Source organism: Rhineura floridana, chromosome 22 (assembly GCF_030035675.1).
Source record: "Rhineura floridana isolate rRhiFlo1 chromosome 22, rRhiFlo1.hap2, whole genome shotgun sequence".
Classification (NCBI taxonomy): domain Eukaryota; kingdom Metazoa; phylum Chordata; class Lepidosauria; order Squamata; family Rhineuridae; genus Rhineura; species Rhineura floridana.
Window position 1 is genome coordinate 10,997,644 of NC_084501.1, and position 21,450 is coordinate 11,019,093.

At 46.1% G+C, this 21,450-nt stretch overlaps 1 protein-coding gene across 3 annotated transcripts; it reads right to left on the reverse strand.

Annotated features, from left to right (window-relative positions):
• Positions 1–2,482: 2,482 nt before the first annotated feature.
• On the reverse strand, positions 2,483–11,101 carry LOC133374857 (hepatic and glial cell adhesion molecule-like). 3 transcript variants are annotated; one of them, XM_061606130.1, is made up of 6 exons: positions 10,970–11,055; positions 9,166–9,330; positions 7,383–7,532; positions 5,127–5,459; positions 4,168–4,425; positions 2,483–3,345 (listed from the first exon to the last, which is right to left on the reverse strand). In XM_061606130.1, exons 4-6 carry the CDS (start codon positions 5,410–5,412, stop codon positions 3,161–3,163), a joined length of 729 nt encoding a protein of 242 aa, XP_061462114.1. In that variant the 5' UTR covers positions 5,413–5,459; positions 7,383–7,532; positions 9,166–9,330; positions 10,970–11,055; the 3' UTR covers positions 2,483–3,160. The 3 variants fall into 3 exon arrangements, with proteins under 3 accessions (XP_061462114.1, XP_061462115.1, XP_061462113.1); XM_061606131.1 differs by lacking the exon at positions 7,383–7,532; XM_061606129.1 differs by lacking the exons at positions 7,383–7,532; positions 9,166–9,330 and having other exon boundaries at positions 10,970–11,101.
• Positions 11,102–21,450: the final 10,349 nt, after the last annotated feature.

Consider the following 21,450-nt stretch of genomic DNA (forward strand, 5'->3'; position numbering starts at 1 on the left):
TTGAAATGAGGTGTTGGAGGAGAGCTTTGTGCATACACCATGGACTGCGAAAAAGACAAATAATTGGGTGTTTGAACAGATTAAACCAGAACTATCACTAGAAGCCAAAATGATGAAACTGAAGTTATCATACTTTGGACACATCATGAGAAGACCTGATTCACTAGAAAAGACAATGATGCTGGGAAAAACAGAAGGGAGTAGAAAAAGAGGAAGGCCAAACAAGAGATGGATTGATTCCATAAAGGAAGCCACAGACCTGAGCTTACAAGATCTGAACAGGGTGGTTCATGACAGATGCTCTTGGAGGCCACTGATTCATAGGGTCACCATAAGTCGTAATTGACTTGAAGGCACATAACAACAACAACAAAAACATCTGGAGGGTGACCAGCTGGGGGAGGCTGCTTTAGGCCAAGGGGGGAGAACATCTCTGGCCCTCCAGATGCTGTTGGACTCATAGCCAGCATGGCCAATGGCCAGGGATGATGGTGGGAGAAGGTGGCGAGAGGGTGTCACCGAGTTTTTCCATGTCCTTAATTCCCATAAAGGAGGGTTGGGGCCAAGTCATTTCCTTGGTTTGGAAGGGCAGGATGCGTCCTTTGCTCGCGTGCGTCCTATGAGAGCTATGCCTGGTCTCTGCTGCCATCTAGAGGCACGGGAAAGGAAAGTCGGCGCAGCCTCTTTCGCCCAACTTGGGTGGAAGAGCTGCAGTACCCTTCTGTGGCCATTGTGCTGGTGGCGCTGTGGTGCAGCAAAAATCAAGCCAGCAGCTCCTCCGGTCTTCGTCCCGGAGGAAGGGCAGGATATACATTTAATAAATAAATATTTAAATTAATAAATAGCACAAGAGAGTGAGGCCTTGTCCAGGCTGTGCTGAGTCTATGATTTGGGTCTCCCCCCACCCAACATTCCAAGATGAGCTGCCATAGGAACACAGGGTTTCAGGCAGGCAGGGGACCCTTCTCCCAGGCCTGCCTGGAGATGGTTGAACCCTTCTGCATGCAAACCACATGCTCTGCCTGCACAGCTGTGACCCTTCCTTTGACGCAAACTCGCCGTTCTGAGCAAAAGGTTGGTTTTAATAGGAACGCAGGTAGCTGCTTTAGACTGAGACAGACTAGCCCAGGGTTGTCTACTGACACTGACCGGCAGCAGGCTGTCCAGGGTTTCAGGCAGGAATTTGAACCCAGGGCCTTGTGCATGCAAAGCAGGTTTTATCTGTCCATTTACTTGGAGGCAGAGGGAAACACGACTGCTGTCAGGTTCAGTTAGGGCTGGGAGAGACCTCTGCCTTGAAACCCTGGAGAGACGCTGCCAGTCAGTGTAGGCATTACTGAGCCAGATGGAGCCGTGGTCTGCCTCAGTAGAAGGCAGCCTCCTGCATTCCCTCCACAGTGATCCAGAGATGGCTTTGTTGCCTCCCCTCCGAAAAGACTGAGCTGCAACTCCTAATTGTGCATCGCTTCATTGCGTACGCCCAAGCAGTCCCTGTTTCCCAGGCAACCCTATTTTCTGGTAAATCAAGTCCCCTGTTTTGTCTCTCAATTTTTGCTTTTTGGGAATGACTTGCTAACATTTGGGGTTAGGGAGAGTTGCCTTCAGGGTTCAGCTCTCTCCTCTCTGAGCCAGGATGGGGAAATCTTGTTCCTAGCGCCGTGTAAATGCCCACAAACACTAATGGAGGAGGTGTCACCCTCAGACACAGGGGACTTGGAAACAGCCTATTATGGTGAACAAAGATGAATCATGCATTCGTGACTATGGTAATAATTTCAAAGGGCGGTGGAGGAAAAAGAACACCAGTGGGAACGGATATCCCCGAAAAGACAAACAGGCATTGCAACTGTCTACAACACTCTACATGAGAAAGCCCTTTTGATAGCTTTTAAAAAGTTTTGTACCATATATAGCCCTCCCCTCCCAGGATAGCATTGTAATCACTTGGGGGGGGGGAAATGCACACTAAAAACAAAATAAAGCTATTGACTGATAGCAAGAATAAAACGGCAGAAGCTGGATAAACCGTCGCAGCAAACAGGGCTCGGATGAAACAGTTCAGCTGGCATTCGCAAAGTCCTTGGAAAACACAAAAAGTTCTTCACGTGGTGACAGATGGACTTAACAATGGGGAGGAGCAGGACCAAAGGGCCTTATCAAGAGTGGACACCCAACAAACCTCAGAAAAGCCCCCACTCTGATGAAGATTATAACTCGCATGTGGGCAAAGAAGATCTGACAAGTACCCATATCCACGAACAGCTTAATCTGCCCATTTTGGTTTTCATTTGTCCGTTTTATATTAAGTTTGCTGTTTCTTTTAAAGAAGTCCTCATGAAAATTCAGCAGCATTTTACTGTGAATTCTTCCTAATGTACACATTTCTGTATGCAATTTTACCTAATATGGATATTTTTGAAAAAGCTATTTCCCCTGATGTGATGCATTGTTGGATGTTATTTTTATTCACATTAACATGCACATTTTCATACAGATTACTTGGCTGGAGAACTGCATGGCAGAATTTGGAGAAGTGCAAATCTCAAACAGTGGCTGTGTTTTGGTTTGTTTATCATTTTGGAAACTACGAATTAGGGAGGTTTGCTTTTCAATGCAAAATGAATCACATTTCTGCCCCATCCTTAACCCACCTTCCAGCCTACATAAAGATTTCCAGGTAAACATTGGTGGCTTCTAGTTTCTAACAAAAATGGCAATGACAACCTTGTTGGACATCTAATCAACCTACAGCTGGTTTTGTGTCTGATTGCTGGAAATGGGGTAAGAGTGTGTGTGTGTGTGTTTTTGTAGCAAAAAATTATTTGGGGGATGAATGTGTTTCCCACCAACCGGTTGAGTGTTTGATTAGGGTATCAAAAAGTTTCTGTACCTTGATGTCTGCAACCATTTTTATGAATTACCAAGAATTGCGGGGCCTTCTCCAACTTTTAAGCTCTGGAGATTGGCATCAGTGGCTAAACAGACTGAGCAAGCAAGACCTCTTTACTCAGAAGAGGCAAGTCCCATTGAGCTCAGTGCAGTTTACTCCCTTGTAAGCAGGATTAGGACAGCAACCTGAAAATAATGGTTTGAAGCCTTTGCGGGAGGGGGAAGCAGCTGCGAACTTGGATCGCCTGTATATCACTTTTCCATGTACACATTAATTCATGATATCAGTTTCACAATCCATTTCACGGATTTCGTCATATTCCACATCGGGGTTTTCCGTTCCTACAGTTTTTTGCGTGGATTTGGCTCTCTTGAAATGATGATAATAGAGGAAGAACAGGGGAACAGGGTTGAGGACCACCTTTGCAAGGCAGTAGCAGAGCAGCATGAAGAGGCCTGCACAAGGAAGATTAAGACGTATTTAATTTTATTTAGAAAGTGCATAAACCGCTTGAGTAAAGAAACAGTGAAATGAAATCTCTTAAGTCCAGTATGCGTTAAAGAGCAAACTGGAACTTTAGGTTTGCACAATTAAAGTGGATCAAAGCATTCTGTTGCCCCTGCCAGTGCAACAAATCCACCTCTTTTCATTTTTAATGGGCTTTTTGCGGTTTGGAAAGTGATGCATTGAAAAGTGGAGGTTGAACAAATGTCAAACAGAAAAGACGTAGAAATACCCCACAAGCAAACCAGGACAAATGTTCAATTGCCCTATAACCATCCTGCAAAACAAATCAGAATAAAGGCTCAATAAAGACCAGATATAAATTAACCTCTGTCTACATTTTCTGCAAACAGATCAGGATGATAATAATAAGCATTCATCCTGATGTTTTTTGGTGCCTACTGAAGACCTTCCTCTTTCAACAAGCCTTTTAAGGAGAGACCTCACCCCAGTCTGTGCCTGTACTGGAATTGTTTTTACATGTTTTTATAGATGTTCAATGCTTTGTTTTATGGCTCCTTTGGGAGGAGGGGTGGGATATTATTATTGTTATATATAATAATAATATATTGTCTGGAGTAGCCTGAAGTGATTGAACCACTTCAAAAGTGCACCCCTGGGGAGTGCCTTCCAGGCTCAGCACGGGGAAGCGTTTCACTGCCCCAAACCAAGCAACAGAAGGGTCAGCTCATGGGATCCAGGGAATTGCCAGGGGTGTGAGTGAGGAAGGGCCAAATACTTCCCCTTCCAGTCCTTTCCCTGCTGGCCCTTACCTGAAGCTTTGTAGCTGCAGTATTTGTAGGGGAAGATGCTGTAGTTTCTCTGGACACCAAGAGCCTCTGCAGTGCAGGTGTAGGACTTCTCTTCATCGCCAGGGTGCATGGTGATGTTGACCCACCTGCTGTGGGCAAAGGGGGTTCCTGACTCCATGTGGGTCCAGGTGTACGTCATGTTGACTTTGGCCCCAGTGCTCAATTCGCAGGACAAACTGCAGGTGCTGAGTTCCCACCATTTTTTGGTGATTCGAATGCCTGCAGTGGATAGGGAAAGGGGAAGGTGGTCACGAATCAGGGTGCATGCAACTGCCCCCCGGACGCCCAGATGGAGCCACTGTGGCTCGCAGCCATTGATCACCTCCTTCTCCATGAATTAAGTCTCATCCCTTTTTAACGCCATCCAAGTTGGCCGTTGCTGCCTCCTGTGGGAGCAAATTCCATGAGATTTTAAAGTCTTTTGTTTTTAAGATGTTTTAGAGTGTTTTTGTTTGCCACCCTGGGCTCCTTCTAGGAAGAAGGGCGGGATATAAATTTAATAAAATAAATAAGTTTAACTATTCACTCTGTGAAGAAGACCTTTCTTTTGTCTGTCTTGAATGTTCCAGCCTACAGCTTCCCTGGATGCGCCCGAGTTCTATTGTTATGAGAGAGGGGAGAAGCTCTCTGTGTTCACATCCTCCACAACATGCATAGCATTGTATCCCATAACCAACCTACTCAGAGCAGTAGACCCATTGAAGCAAATGGACATGACTAACTTAGGTTCATTCATGTCAGTGGGTCTAAGTTCTACGTAGTTGGATGCAACTTATAATCTCACACACCTCCGTCGTCATGTCCCCTCTAATTCTCCAAACCTCTCAATTTGGCGGCCTTTTGCTGCAAGACCCCCTTGTTCTAATGCTACAGATAACAGCAGCTACTCCTAGGGTTGTCTCGTTGCCCCTAAAACTTACAAAATATGATGAGCGTGTAATTCTTTAACACTGTTATGTTGGGGACGACTCCCATCACCACTTCGTAGTCTCCCCCGTCGGCCATGGTCAAGCTGCGGATTTGCAAAGAACCGTTCTCACTGAAGAACCTCACTCTCTCAGCATACGCTATGCTTACTACGCTGACGGGTCCTCCTGGAGTCCACAGAGCCACCGCCTCCCTCCTGGCAAGAGATTTCCAGTTTAAGAGGCACGTGGTGTTGATCTCTGGGGGAATCTTCAGGTCAAGCATGACTGACTCCCCCATGTGCTTGCTGAGCAATTGGCTTCGGCTCTCTTCTGTGGCGTTCAGTCCTGGGGAGACAAAGCAAGGGGGACAGACGGTTACCCCTACTCCAGTCTTGGAGCGGTGAGAGATTTCAGGGGTCCCAGCTATGGATGGGTGAATCCCTGAGTTTCAGCTTCTCATTTTTCCAATTTTAATTTCAGCTCTCCACATTCCCACCTCAGTTTGCGCATTTTTTTAAAAAAAATTAAAAAGTCCTAATCAGCAAACTTCTACCATATTGAACACATTTCTGTATGCGATTTTGCCTAATATACACATTTGTACAAAGCAATTTCCCCTAATATAATGCATTTTTTGTATCTCATTTCCGGTCATATATGCATTTTTGTGCACATTTTACACTAGTATATGCATTTTCTTCACATAATTTCCTGCACTGAGCAGGGGGTTGGTCTCGATGGCCTTGTAGGCCCCTTCCAACTCCACTGTTCTATGATCTATGATTCTATGACTCAGCTGGAGAAATGCACTGCAAAATTCAGAGAACTGCAAATTTAGAACGTGCAGGCACCTTGCCCCATCCCCATTCAGCAACTGGCAATGGTGCCATTTCCAGGAGATCACTGCTGTTGCAGAGTCTGGGATCTACCCTGTGTTTTACCAGAACCCCAAGAGCCACCAACTACAGCCAGCTGCAAAAGACATACGTCTAGTATGAAAGAACATGGTGTCTCTGGGAAGTTGCTGAGGGTTCTCAGGGTTATCAGAACTGAGATGAGCTCACAGTCTTTCCACGCATAGGTCTATTCCTAGTTACCACAAGCACTCTTAATTTCAGTTGTCAAATTTCCAAACTGGTGTGTGTCCTTTTGTTGCTGCTGTTAAACAACTGGAAGCCAGAAGCGCTTGCCAATTGACTACAAATCTCTCAGGGATCTACCGATAGATTACAGTCTATCTTCTGGCCACCCCTGCACTAAATCATTTGTGTGAGCACAGGTCTACCTTGTGGGGTTGTTGTAGCATGGTTCAAAAGAGTGCTTGCAAGAATTAAACTACAATGGCCGAGGTAAGACTCTTCAAAACATTGCCAAAGAAGACATTCTCAAAAAAAACCAGTGTCACCTTTCTGCTGTGTACCCAGAAACTGAGAAGAAAACAATGGAGGATTTGCTTATCTCTATGCAGCTCTCACCTTCTGTATCAGGTGTCATGCATCAAAATTAGACTCACCCGATGGTCAAACACATGATAATGGCTGCCTCCATTAGAAACTGCTGCTAGAAGCAGCTGCACCGCATGGTTTTATGGTAACACAAACCTGCCTTGTAGGGTTGTAATACTCTAGATCAGAATGGTTAGACTTCAGGGTTTTGGTACTGATTTTTTCAATCATTGTTATTATTACAAAAACCCAAGATCCAACAACCAGAGCAAGCCACAAAATATATACACTTAGAATTAAATAATCGTAGCCCAGGGATTTGTTTTGAGTTCTAGAATTCAACTGAGCTCACAGTTATTTCCAAACAAAAATCCACTCCTGATCACCAACCCCCAGCTTTCTACTTTTCAGCAGCATAATTGGAGGGGGGGTCATTTTCTTGTTTTCATTGTGAAACGGCAAGTCACCCTGAGATACGCCATTACATTTCGATCTACTTTCTGCCCACCCTGCATTTAAAGCACTATCTGAAAGCCAAACATTATGACATGGATCACAAAAAGAGATACTGATGATCATTTTTTGATACTGAGCTGCAAACATTTCCACTGAAAAAGCATAAAAACCACAGCCCAGAGCTTTCCTGTTTCCCAAATACCTAGAAAAGGCTTTCTAGGGGACAGAGTATGTTACAGGGGGAGCAGCAGTCTGGAAAGCCCAGTTGATAATTGTGATGCCCCTGTAAATGTGGTACTGTAATTATGGTAAGTGCAGGTTTTATAGAGTATATATGGTAAGTAGGTTGAGTGAGAGGGGGGAGTACCTGGGTTGGAATGTTGAGGAATGCTGAGCTGTGATTGGCTGAGCTTCTGGGTGGTTGAAGGTATAAATGAGAGAAGGACAGTTGGAGGTTGATTGTTGGTTCTGGAGGGGTGGATTCGTGGTTAGGTGGGTAGTGAGGCAGGTTTTAGGACTAAGATATAAATAGAAAACTATTATTTGTAACCACACGTATGCTAACTGAACTTAAAGTAATCTTGTTTATTCCCAGTGTTATTAAATAACTAGTTTTGGTTTAACATCATGCCTGGTCCTTGGCTGGGATATTACAGACCAGAAAGGTGGGCAGAGCAAATACTAAAGCTGGGAACAGTCTCATTAGTGGCAGTGGTGAAGGGATAGTGTAACAGCAGCAGGTATCCAAAGCTACCCAGGGCTGTAATCTTTAAAGGCAGAAAGATACAGGGGGTTGTGGGCTGTATGTGCACCCAGACACTACGTAGCAATCTGTGGAGAAGACTAAGGCACAGTCTCAGGGCAGTATTGTGTTAGTGTCAGGTGGTGGTGCCTAGTAGTGGGATCTTGACAGACCTGTGCTAGGACCTGTGAGAGATCAGTTACAAGACCAGACCGCAGGTGTGGGGTCTGACAATAATCTCCCCCACATTTATATTTTGAGTGTACTTCTGTGTATTAAAGCGGAGGATGTCCTCAAGAAAGAATCAGGTGTACCATGTTGGAAGAATAATTTCAGTTCATACTCTTAAGCTGCTTGTTTTTGGTGCAGCCCCCTCCTCCTCAAAATATCTTCATATATAAACATTCACTAGATTTAGGTCTGCACTTACACAGATTTATCTATGAGTAAGTCCTATTCAATTCTGTAGGACTTACATCTCAGTAGACATGTATAGGATTGTTCCATGAAACTCTGCCTCAAAGAAAACCATACATACTTTAAGAATAACAAGCAATGAAAAATGCAGTATTTTAATAGCTGTAAGTATGATAGTTTCAGAGGTTGGTATTTTCTTTTTAGAAGTTGGTGTTTTGATTTAAAAAAGATAAAAATCTGCAGGGAAAATGAAAAGAGTAATACTACGTTCTTCTCTCTGCCAAAACTTTCCATTGAACGTAAGCCTTGACAGGAAACAGTTTCAGGGAGTTTAACAGACCCAGCATGCCTTGTTGCCAGTAAAAGGGAATTGCTTCAATGGCACATTTAATAAGTGTCATTGGAGCCATATTCTTTTCCTGGCAGCAAATGTGTATATAACGGAGCCTGTACACTTATTGAATGTTACATGTGAATCACTGTACGAGTGTACAGCCCATCTACTTGTGTACCCAGGTACACAGATGGTACACTCGTTGAATGTAACTTGTGAACAGGGCCACTGAGAAAAGTTGCATAACTTTCCCATGCAAAGTGCCCTAATGATTCATCCTCACCGACGTTCCCAGCATTGTCCACTGTATCAAATATGAAAATGCTTCACCTTTCACAGCCAGGTTTTTGGGGGGTTTTTTGGACGTGAGAGGTGAAGGCGGGAATGGAACTGCAAATGAACCGGGGGGAATTAGAACACTTAGAAAAAGTGACACAACAACATCAGAACTTAAGAAGAGCCCTGCTGGATCAGGCCCGCCTTGTTCAGCATCTGTTTCTCAGAGCGGCCAACCAGTTGCCCCAACGGGAAGCCCACAAGCAGGACCTGGATGCAAAAGCAGCATTCGCCACGCTTGTGATCCCCAGCAGCTGGTATTCAACCAACAATGGAGGCAGAACATAGCCATTGTGGCTAGTAGCCATCAATAGTCTTTACCTTCATGAATTTGTCTAATCCTCTTTTAAAGACATCCAAGTTGGTGGCCATCGCAACCTCTTGTGGAGTGACTTCCATAGTTTAACTGTGTGCTGAGTGAAGAAGCCCTTTCTTTTGTCTGTCCTGAATCGTCCAACATTCAGCTTCACTGGATGTCCAGGAGTTCTAGTGTTGTGAGAGAGGGAGAAAAACTTTTCTCTATCCACTCTCTCCATGCCAGGCATACTTTTATATACTCCTATAATGTCATCTCTGACTCGCCTTTTCTCTACACTAAAGAGCCGCAAATGCTACAACCTTTCCTCAGAGGGGAGTCCCTCCATCCCCTGGATCATTCTAGTTGCCCTTTTCTGAATCTTTTCCAACTCTGCAATATCCTTTTTGAGGTGAGGCGACCAGAACTGCACACAGTATTCCAAATGTGGCCGCACCATAAATTTATACAATGGCATTATGATATCGGCAGTTTTATTTTCAGCCGCCTTAGCTGAGCACAATCATGGCACCAATTTTCCCCAAGGGGAACCTCTGGGGTGCAATTTTATACCCCACAAAATCCTATGGTTCTAGCCATGTTCGATGTTGTGCTCCTAGAGAAGGTGCAGAACCAAACCCAGAGACCAGGCCTACAGGGTGAAGAGTCTCTCTGAGCATGTGAAATGTGCCTTTCTCATAGTAACAGAAGAAATAAGGAAAACCTCTGTCTTGGGGGGGCAGAGGGTGCCACGCAGCTGCCTTGCAGGCTTGGACTCTTTAGGAATTAAGTCCAGAAACTCTGGTAAAGTTTGCATGGCAGAGTGAGGAGGATGCATGGATATTAAAAGCCCACAAGTCAATAACTCATTGGCCTGTACAGAGCTCCTTGATAACCAAGCATTTATTTTCAACACTTCCCAGAAATGTTATCTGCAGCGGATGCATTCAGGGGGATCCCACTCACTGTTCCATGGTTGCAATTAATGAGATATAATATTTTTCATAAACTGCCAGTCAACAATGAAACCCTTTTGGAGAGGGGGTAGAGGGGGCCACGGAGCTTGTATGCAGGCTCGGGATTTTTAGGAACTAACTCCAGGAACTCTGGTGAGGTCTGCATGGCCTCCTCTTGCAAAGGGGCCTGGAGATGGAACTTGACCCCCCTAATTCTGGCCCGTTCTGACAATCTGAGAGGCAGGGTGGGAGAAGGGCAGTGGGTGCTGTGACACATTCACTATTTTGTCACTATTTCAAGCGCATAGCATACATTTAGGCTTGTGCACCGAAACTAAATTAAAGCACTCCGTCCTCCTAGCACAATAAATCCATTTTGAAAAAGAAACAAATTCCTTGCAGTGAGGAAAGTGACAGAGAAATGCAAGGAAAAGTGTGGGATGGACAAATGACGAAAGGGAGGACATCTGAACACGCCGCAAGGAAATTGGGATGAATGGAGGATGAAGGGTCAAGTGTTTTAGAGCCGCCCTTCAAATGAATCAGAACGGATGCTCAGTAAAGTCCAAGCACAGTCTAATCACTGCCTAAGCTTTGTGCAAGCAAATCAGGACAGATGCTCATTGTCATATAACCTTCCTGCAAACAAGTCAGAACAAACGCTCAATAAAGACTGGATAGAGTCTACGCTCTGCCTAAGTTTTGTGCAAGCAAATCAGGAAGAGTGCTGAATAAGCCAGTCTTCGGTTCTGGAGGAGCCCCCATTCCTCCACAAATGGGCTCATATCTGGACCCAAAAATGCTCCCAGGAGAATGGGTGAGAGCATTGCATTACCGAGCAGAGAGACTAACAGAGGACCTTAATGTTACTTACTTGCAACTTGGAAGGGGAAGAGAAGGAGGAGGAAGAAGGTGATGGAGGGCCCACGAGGATCCATGCTCGTGTCACTGGGGAGCTACTACCCAAAGGAAGACAGGCTCAGAGGGACTCTTCTTTCTGCAGTTTGGCAGAAGGCAGGGATGGGAAGAGACTTCCTCCTTCAGGTCTTCTTGTAGCTTGGAGGCCAGGCCAAGGGATGACACGCAGGATGGGCCCTGGGGCATGTGACCACCAGCCATGTGCAGCAGAGTACAGTCCTTTCTTTGTGCTTTGAACACCCCCAGAAAGTGCAAGGAAGGTCCTTGCAAAGGCTGCTTAATGGAAGGGGAGCAAAATGTTGGAGGTGGGTCCAGGTTGCAGAAGAGGAACAACAGCCGGAGGTCTTGGCTCCTCACCACGCCTTCATTTAATTCCAAGTTGCTGAACTGGGAGTGACAAGACTCGGGGCCATGGGAACATCACAGTGATGGGATCGAGGGGGAGGCTGAGGATGCAGCTTCCTAAAAGACAGCGGCAAAGGACCAGCTCCAGATGTGGAAAGGGCCTCTCTTGTGAAGGGGCAGGAGGCATGTATATGGGTGTCATGATGCCCCAGTGGATTTTTTTAAAAAAATACTCTTGAGTAGACCCATTGAAATCAAGGGACTTGGGAAAGGGCTGTAGCTCAGTGGGAGGGCATCTGTTTTGCACCCAGGAGGCGCCAGGTTCACCAGGAGAGCCGCTGCCAGTCAGGGTTGAGAAAAACTGACCTAGATGGGCCAAGGGTCTGGCTCCACGTAAAGCAGCTTTCTTGGTTCAAATGTTCCATAGATTTTAATGGGTTTACTCTGAGTCTGACTCAGTTGGGGATGCCAATCATTATTCTCACCACCACCCCCTTTCCTTACCCAGAACCACCAAGTCTGGTTTCATCCCCACCTTGATTCTAGCTTCATGCTTTCCTCATTTCACGGCTGTTTTCTGTTTAAATACACACACAAACACACAAGTGGGCGGGTTTTGTTATGTGCTTGCAATTGATGCGTTTTGGTTGCAGAACAAACCGCTGGACCATTTGCACTCCCATCCCCCCTTGTGATGACTACTTTTCAGTTTCTAGTTTTTGGACAAAGAGACACCCCTCCTTTCTCTATCCATTCCTCTTCTTAGTGGATGAGACAGTGGCTGCCTGCAGTATTTGCCGCTCTGCCTACAGAGCAGGACCACATCTTCATTGCAGGGATTCTGGTGCCACTGTCATGCACGCAGCTTGGGCCGGTTGCCAAAGCAGACTACTCTTGTCCTTATCTCAATACACTCTTTCTTATCTCTTTGCACCGCTGGCAGTTTCTGGCTTGTGGTTCTCTTAGCTTGCAAGCTCCGGGGGGGGCGAGGGGGGGAGTTGCCTCTCTGGGACAGCTGGTGTTGTTTTGGCAAAATGAGCGCCGCCGCTCCCCAACAAGCCTCTGCAAACTGAAATGCCGAAGAGGGTTTTGTTGAGCTGCCCAGAGTTTTTGGAAACCTCACCATTCCTGGAGTCCTGGTTCAGTTCATGGATTGAAAACGGCCAGTCCCAGGGCTTTAGCTGGGCAGGAGGGCAGAGCTGGGAGCATCAGACTCTGTGGATGGCGCAACCTCTCTGATATATTTTAGTCGCACTCAAACCTTTTATACTTCCTCCTGGCCGGCATTTAGCCAAGATGGAGACCCACAAATGGACACATCCACATAAGCTTGACTTTTAGAACTACCACATGTCAAGAAAGTAGGAGCACATGATGCTGCCTTATAGTGCATCGGGCCACTGTTCCATCTAGCTCAGTGTTGTCTACACTGACTGGCAGCTGCTCTCCAGGGTTTCAAACAAGAGTCTTTTCCCCCCCAGCCCTACCTGGACATGCCTTTGGGGATTGAACCTGGGACCTTCTGCATGCAAGGCAGACACTCTGCCCCTGAACCATGGCTCTTCCCCTTTAAGGCTCTTTGCTGCCCTGGGCTCCTACTGGGAGGAAGGGCAGGATATTATAACAACAACAACAACAACAACAACAATAATAAAAGGCTCCAGTCCTCATGGTTCGGAATGAAGTGCTGATTTAAATAGTCACACCATTCCATCTAGGTCAGTATCGTCGGCACTGACTGGCAGCGGCTCTCTTCCAAGGTTTTGGGCCGGGGATATTCCCTGCCTTACCTGGGGATGCTGGTGGGGATTGAACCATGGGAACTTCTGCATGCAGAGCAGGGGCTCTGCCACTGAACTATGGCCCTTCCCCTCATTGAGCATCTCATTGGTTGATTCCCCAACAATGCAGTTGGCTCACACACCTGCCCTGTCTGCAATTTTTATGGGGAACTGGGAGAAAGGCTCAGATGAACACATTTACGTAATCCTTAAATACTCTGACTTTCTTGTTGAAAACAAGGATCTTATCTGATGACAGGAGCTGGTCCAAAGTCTCACATCCATCAGAGGCAAGGGAGGTGGTGCGTGTTGGCTGTCAGTGGGACCATCTCTCTTTAAAACTCTCTCTCTCTCCAGCAAGCGTCTCCTACCACTCAGCTTGTGGTCTTTTTCCGTGGCTGGCGAGACCCTTTGGGTGTCCTCTTGCTGTGCTGGGCAGGCCCAGGCCCCCTTTGCTCCAGGAATGCCTGTCGCGTCCTCCAGGCTGCTCTTGTCCTCCACTTGCCTGCTAGGTTTTAGAAGCAGCCCCAATCTCCAGGCGGTGAGAGACATTAGGGTTGCTAGTCTGTGCCTCAGGGTTGGTTTCCTCAACTGGAGACGGGGTGTGTGACTTTGTATGGTATGGTTTTATTTACATGTGTATATACAGGCTGAGCATAAAAGAGGACTCACGACGGCAGCACTCCAACGGATCTTAGGTTTCTCGGTTTCCCCCATTAGGTTTCTAGGGGGATCCCCAAAGTCATAGCTTGGGCTTCAGCAGAGGGAGCAAGTCTTCTCCCAGCTGCAGACCAGACTAGACAAAAGGGTAGTCTCTGGTCTCCTACCTCCTGGGCTGACTTGACATCCAACCACCTGAGGGGGGACAGGAAGTATCACTAGCTAGTTGTTTCTATGGCAACACATCAGTTCTTGACCCAACTCTTTAGACATGTAAATAGCGTCCTGAACAGGCCCAGTTAAGACCATTAACATAACAAAGAGACTGGTTTGACCTCTTCAGTAGTTCCTTCTACTACATAAGGACACCAAAACGTCAGAGGAGCCCTACAACTGGATCAGGCCAAAGGGGGCCCATCAAGTCTGGCATCTTGTTCTCACAGTGGCCAACCAGATACTTCTCCTGGGAAGTCCAGAAGCGGGACCTGAGCACAACAGCACTCTCCCCTACTGCAGTTTCCAGCAACTGGCATTCAGAGGCATACTGCCTCCAACAGGGGAGGTAGACCATCACCGTCAGGGTTAGCAGCCATTGATAGCCTTGTCTACCATGAACTTGTCTAATCTTCTTCTGAAGCCCTCCAAGTTGGTGGCCATCGTTGCCTCTTGTGGGAACAAATTCCAGAGCTTAACTGATCTGTGTGAAGAAGTCCTTCCTTTTGTCTGTCCTGATTCTTCCAAGAGAAGACCATCTTAGAAATAGAAAGGCAAAGGCTGGGAGGGGGTGCAAAGATGACATTCAACCCCCGCCCCAATGCTATAACAGCTTTAATTGCCTAACAGGCACACCCTCTGCAAGTTATTTCCCTATGGTTTCCTGGACCCTTGTGTTGCTCCTGCCGTCGGTGATGGCTTCATTTGATCGCTGTTATCTGTTCAGCCAGTGTGGGCTTCTCATTCATTTTACTGGAAGTGGTACCCATTGTAAACCAGACTGAGATCCTTGTTTATGTGTCAGCTGCACTGGGTCCAGAGTATATTTCTCTGACGTCGCCAACTCACCTGTCTCTTTGGGGCTTCCATGGGCATCAAAAGGCCCTTTGCACGAACGGATGCAACCGCTGCGTTGTTCAAGTCACTGTTGTTTATTAGGAACTAGGGAGGGGCAGATCTGACCATCTGGGTTTTTCCCAGTTTCTCATTTTTCCAGCCTTAAGTTCAGCTTTCTGCATTTCCACATCAGTTTGCATTTCTTTTTTTAAAAAAGTCCCAATGAAAATTCATCACCATTGTAATGCAAATTTTCCTCATATACACAGTTCTGTATGCAATTTCCACTTTTTTTGCTACACAGTACTGCATTTTTGATCGTTATTTTCAGTAACATATGTATTCATGTGCGTACATTACCCTAGGATATGCACCTTTGTGGACATCACATGGCTGGAGAACTCCACTGTGAATGTTAAAGGATGGCTGTGTTTTGCCTCACATCCTCTTTTGGAAAATGCAAATTTGGTAGGTTCACCTTTAAATGCAAACTGAATTGTGCTTTTCTCTCATCCTTGTATCATGTCACACTCTATTTACCCACTGCGTACAATCTGGCGATTCCTTGCTGGGGCACCAGTTGTGGGTTGTCTGAGGCCTCGCCTCTCATGCTATGTGGCCTCCCAGTCCCCTCAGCTCTGCCCCAGCACCTCCGTCCTGCTGGGCTTTGCCTCAGCTGAAACCAGAGTCAGGTCCTCTCTCTGCCCCACCTCTTCCCTTCCTCCTCAGATATAAGGAACCCTGACTGTCAACAGCTGTGTCTCTCCCCAGCGGTCCCTTTTGCAGCCCCAGTGCAGGGAGAAGAAAACTGCCCACCTCCTCTGGCTGCAGGCTTGCCTCCCAGTCATTCTCCACCAGCAAACTCTGCCGACCGGGGCCCTGAGGGAAACACCAAGGGGTGGCCTCTGGTGGTCCTTCAAAGCCTCCTTCAGAGTCCCATTCTCCCTTGAGGAGAGGGCCGCAGCTCAGTGAGTAGAGCACCTGCTTTGGAAGCAGAAGGCCACAGGTTCAATCCCCAATGACATCTCCAAATTGGGCTAGGGAAAGACTCCTGTCTGAAACGCTGGAGAGCCACCACCAGTGAGTGTAGACAACACTGTGCTACATGGGCCACGGCTCAGCACCTCCCTATGCTCCTCTCCTTCTCAGATCAGATAATGGCTGCTTGCATTCTCCACCAATCTGTCAACAGATCACCGCTGGTTATCTTGATGGTAGGGTGCTTTGTGTCCCAGCTGAAGGAACTGAATTGAACGATATGCTTTATTTATCTGATGCGAGTCAGGAAGGTTGCCAAAGCAGACCACTCCTTCCCTTATCTTAATTCAAGTTTCCTTGTGTCTTTGATCTCACAGCACTGACAGTTACTGGCTTGTCATTCTCAAAAGCTCCTGGGAGATAATTGTATCTGGAGCCCGGGTGCTGTTTATTGCCCTCTCTGCTAATTTAAGCATACAATATATTTTTCCCCAAGTCTCACCACTCCTGACACTCCACTTCATGCACTAAAGATGTCCACTCCAAGGAACGGGTTCAGCTGGGTAGGAGTGCAGAGCTGGATGCAGGCTCAGAGTGGGGATGAGAAACGCTCTAAAGGATTATAATCCTAATAAATCAAGCCTTTTCTATTTTCTCCTTGCTGGCCTTTACCAAGGATGGAAACCCACAGATGAGCATATCATTAACATATGATTTACATAGGAACAGAGGAAGCTGCCTTATACTGAGTCAGACCGTTGGTCCATCTAGCTCAATATTGTCTACACCGACTGGCAGCAGCTCTCCAGGGTTTCAGGCAGCCCTTTCTGGGGATGCCAGGGATTGAACCTGGGACCTTCTGTATGCAAAGCAGGTGCTCTGCCTGCCATAATTACTAATTGACAAGTTACGAACTGACAGAGCTTTTTTTAAAAATTGATATTTTGTTTCATTATAAAATAGCAATCTGCTCATTGTGTGCTGAGCCAGCTGCAGTTTTCAAACAAGAGCCCCTCAGCAGCTGCATCAGGCCAAAGGGGTCCTCTCTGGTACAGCATATCCTGTTTCCCACAGGGGCCACCCAGATGCCCCCGTGGGAAGCCCATAAGCAGGGCTGGAAGGGAACAACCTTCTCTCCTGATTGCTTTCCCAGCATACTGCTTCTAAATATGGAGGGTTTATTTAGTTTGCATGGAAGTTTTGGGGCTCTGACTCCCTTTTTGTTGCTGTTGCTGCTGCTGTTCCTGAATGGATGAGAGATCAGAGTAGCCTACAGGTGCATGATGGCTGTCTCAGCAGCCGCGCTTATCTCTCACATGAGCACGGTTACAGGATCATTGCCCTCTTTTTATCTGCATCGCTGAGCCCACAATAATTCTGCACACTCTGTGTGATAGCCGGATGAAGGGCTTTCTTGCCATGTCAGCTAGAACGCGACTGTGATCAGCAAAGCTAAACCCTCACTAAGAGGCAGAGCAGAGAGTTTAAAATGCTGTCTTAAAATTAAGCCTGTGTTTAAGGCCGTTGTGGATTATCCACTCTCAGGGAGACGGTTCCTCCTTTTGCACTCTGCTCTTTGCCTCAGATTGCGACAGATCTGGGCCTTGCAAGGGAGCACACTCCTCTCCCACGTTAATCCAGAGAAGAACATTTTCCTCACTTTCTAGAACGTGGAATGTTTGCTTTGAGGATTTTTCCCTAGCGTGTTCTGAATTCTGAACAAATTAGTATTTTAGGAGTGAGGTGCAGTTGAACCTCAAAACAAGCACCTTTGTGCTGTTTAAATATACAGTGTGAATTCTGGGTTGCAGAGAGATGCTTAAACCTGAACCGGAGTAGTGTGGGTGTGTGCGTGCTTGTATGAGGTATGCCACTAGTCCTCATGGATGCAGCATGCCATAGTCTTTAAGGCTTGCTCCTTACCTTTCTGGCACCATTGCTTCAATGTTTACTACTATTTTGTAAGTTGCTCTGAGTCACTTTATGAAAAAGTAGTGGTAGGAATAGTCGTAGTAATATCATCACAAAGATGGGAGGATATGGAAAGGGTGTTTTTGTGCCACCTGCCAGTTAGGCTGTTGTTATACCTCATGTGCTGTTGAAATCATTTCTTCTCTTTCCTTTGTTGTTGTTGTTGTTGTTGTTATGTTCCCTTCAAGTCGACTACGACTTATGGCGACCCTATGAATCAGTGACCGCCAATAGCATCTGTCATGAACCACCCTGTTCCGATCTTGTAAATTCAGGTCTGTGGCTTCCTTTATGGAATCAATCCATCTCTTGTTTGGCCTTCCTCTTTTTCTACTCCCTTCTGTTTTTCCCAGCATTATTGCCTTTTCTAGGGAATCCTGTCTTCTCATCATGTGTCCAAAGTATGATAACCTTAGTTTTATCATTTTAGCTTCTAGTGATAGTTCTGGTTTAATTTGTTCTAGCACCCAATTATTGGTCTTTTTTGCAGAACATGGTATACGCAAAGTTCTCCTCCAACACCACATTTCAAATGATTTTCCTTTTATCCGCTTTTTTCACTGTCCAACTTTCACATCCATACACAGAGATAGGGAATACCATGGTTTGAATGATCCTGACTTTAGTGTTCAGTGATACATCTTTGCATTTGAGGACCTTTTCTAGTTCTCTCACAGCTGCCCTCCCCAGTCCTAGCCTTCTCCTGATTTCTTGACTGTGGTCTCCGTTTTGGTGAATGACTGTGCCGAGGTATTGATAATCCTTGACAAGTTCAATGTCCTCATTGTCAACTGTAAAGTTACATAAATCTTCTGTTGTCATTACTTTAGTCTTTTTGACGTTCAGCTGTAGTCCTGCTTTTGTGCTTTCCTCTTTAACTTTCATCAGCATTCGTTTCAAATCATTACTGGTTTCTGCTAAGAGCATGGTATCGTCCGCATATCTTAAATTATTGATGTTTCTCCCTCCAATTTTCACACCTTCATCTTGGTCCAGTCCCACTTTCCATATGATATGTTCTGCGTACAGATTAAACAAATAGGGTGATAAAATACATCCCTGTCTCACACCCTTTCCGATGGGGAACCAATTGGTTTCTCCATATTCTGTCCTTACAGTAGCCTCTTGTCCAGAGTATAGGGTGTGCATCAGGACAATCAGATGCTGTGGCACCCCCATTTCTTTTAAAGCATTCCATAGTTTTTCATGATCTACACAGTCAAAGTCTTTGTTGTAATCTATAAAGCACAGGGTGATTTCCTTCTGAAATTTCTCTTTCCTTGGGTGGCAATAATTCTCATTTAAAAACTATACACTGGATAAAATGTAGGTTGTGCTTTTTGTCTTGCATTAATTGTGCCAAAAGAGAATTTTGCAGATATGCACACGGAGAGACTGACAAACATTCTGTGAATTGTTTCCCATTTGTTTAGTAGCTTTGCTGTTGCACATGCCCCTGGTTCCTATCAACATATCAACACCTGCTTCTCTGCTTCCCAGCCGCAAATGCAGTCACCCTCCAGCCCAGACTCCACCACCCACACAAAAGGGACTGGAGGCAGGAGGTGGATGATCTGTGGGGATCTGTAGAAGAGCTTCTGCTTTGCATGCAGATGGTCCCAGGTTCCACTGCTAGCATCTTCCGGTAGGGTTGGGAGACACCTCTGCCTGAATCCCTGGACAGCCTACTGCCAGTCAGTGTAGAAAGGTCTGACTCAATATAAAGAAACTTCCTATGACTCCGTGTTATTCATATATGACTATGTCATATATTTATATACTACTTAATACCAAGACAGCCTCTCAGCAGTTTACCAAAATAACAAATGCTATATATAAACAAACAATGAAACTGAAAAACTGCAACACCAAATAAAACTATATTTGGGATCTGAGTTGTTGCATAATGGGCTTCAACAGGCTCTGGCACAACTAGGCGTTTCCCTTTTCAACCGGCACAAAAAGCGGCCAGCCGCTCTATTCTTAATCGAGTTAAACAAACGCATTGTAGAATGATCATTAAGCGCCACTTTCAGCTGCGTATGATCATATCAGTTTCTTCCACATATAAAAAATACACTGCGAGAGGCTAAACATCCCATAGCATCCAGCTTGGGCCTGAGGTTCATCTTGAAGGTTTTGCAAAGACTATGATCTGTTCTCTGTACTCAGATAAACCATGTAATAATGAACGCAAATGACCATTCACAGCGTATGTTATTACTGCAGTAAGCAATGTCAAATTTCCCCTTTGACCTCAAATAGCGGCAACGTTCACTGCATTTTGGCATCTGTTAGAGACAAACCCCACCCCACCCCAATAAGCATTTGCTGATGATTTTACAAAATCGGAATACTTCCTTGGTTGTTCTGCCTGGGGCCTCACTGCATGGCCATAAAGGCCCCGTCAGCCTGAAAGGACCTTCTCTAACCCAGACTGGGAAGCATTAAGCCTTCCTCTGGCCCACATACACACACAGACTATACCCACCGAATAAGTGAGGCCTATTTTACAGTCAGTTCATTTAGATGTTTTAAACTCTGTGGTTGTGAGCTCTGTGAGGGGTAGACTACAGTTCCCAGGATTCTTTGGGGAAAGCTGTGTGCTTTAAATGCATGGTGTGCACACACAACCCATTTTTAAACATAACACTGTGGTTGTAGCAAATGCTTTGGAATGTGTGTCTCAAGGTGGCGCCTCTCCACTCGTCTGGCCTTTTGGAGGTATTCTGGGGCCTCTGTCGTGTGCTTGGGGACTTTTGCCATCCCTCCGGCGAAGCCCAAACATTCTGCAGGCACTTGACATTGTAAAATTGTTTACTTGTTGTGAACTGTTGTGATAGTTTTCACGATATAGCGGTATACAAATATATTCATAAATAGATTTATAAATAAATATAAGGAGCGTGCAAATCACTGGCGTATCAGATTCCCAACAATTTGGAGAAGGCAGCCTGATTGTGGGGAAAGAGGTTTGCGATTTGGTGAGGGGTGTGTGTGTGTGTCTCCCAAGTGAAAGGAGGCAATAGGTCAAGATGTCGGTCGGGCAGAGACAGGTCAAGGGGCACCGTGGTCGCAACAGGGGGACGGGATTCCAGCAGGTAGGACTCTGCCATACTTTCTCCTCACCTGACCTTCTTGTACCTCATTGGCCCACACTGACCATTCCACTATTCCTTCATTCTTTCAGGTCTCTCCACTCCCCCCCCCCTTTGCCACATACCACTGTAACAACAGACCCAATCGGGACAACCTACCAGTCCAATTCCATCTTATGTATTTATTGGCTATCTGTACAGATATAAATGTGTGTGTGTGTTTAGGACAGCCTCCCCCAACCTGGGCCCCTCCAGATGTTGATGGTCTCCAGGTCCTATTATCATTTATGACCACTGAGCTACACTGGCAGCTGGGAGGTCACCAGGTTGGGGGGACGGTGGGTTTATGAAGAACCCCTTTCTCATCACCTCTCTGTCCCAGTGGCAGAGAAGCTGCTGTCCGCCAGCCAATTCTCTGCTGGTACCATGAAGCTGAGAACCCTAAATCTGCCAGTCCCTCACTCAGCCGACGCTTTGCTCTCTGCGTTGTTCCCCTGCCCTTCGGTGCCCAGTTCGAGACCTCCCCGTTTGCCTCCCCGCTCCTGCAGATCCCG

Coding starts and splice junctions, on each gene's coding strand:
- LOC133374857 (XM_061606129.1), bottom strand. CDS start 11,033: ATGGATCCTCGTGGGCCCTCCATCACCTTCTTCCTCCTCCTTCTCTTC. Junction 4,426..5,126: donor TTACACGCTCATCATATTTT/GTAAGTTTTAGG, acceptor TATCCACTGCAG/GCATTCGAATCACCAAAAAA. Junction 3,346..4,167: donor CTGCAGCTACAAAGCTTCAG/GTAAGGGCCAGC, acceptor TTCCTTGTGCAG/GCCTCTTCATGCTGCTCTGC.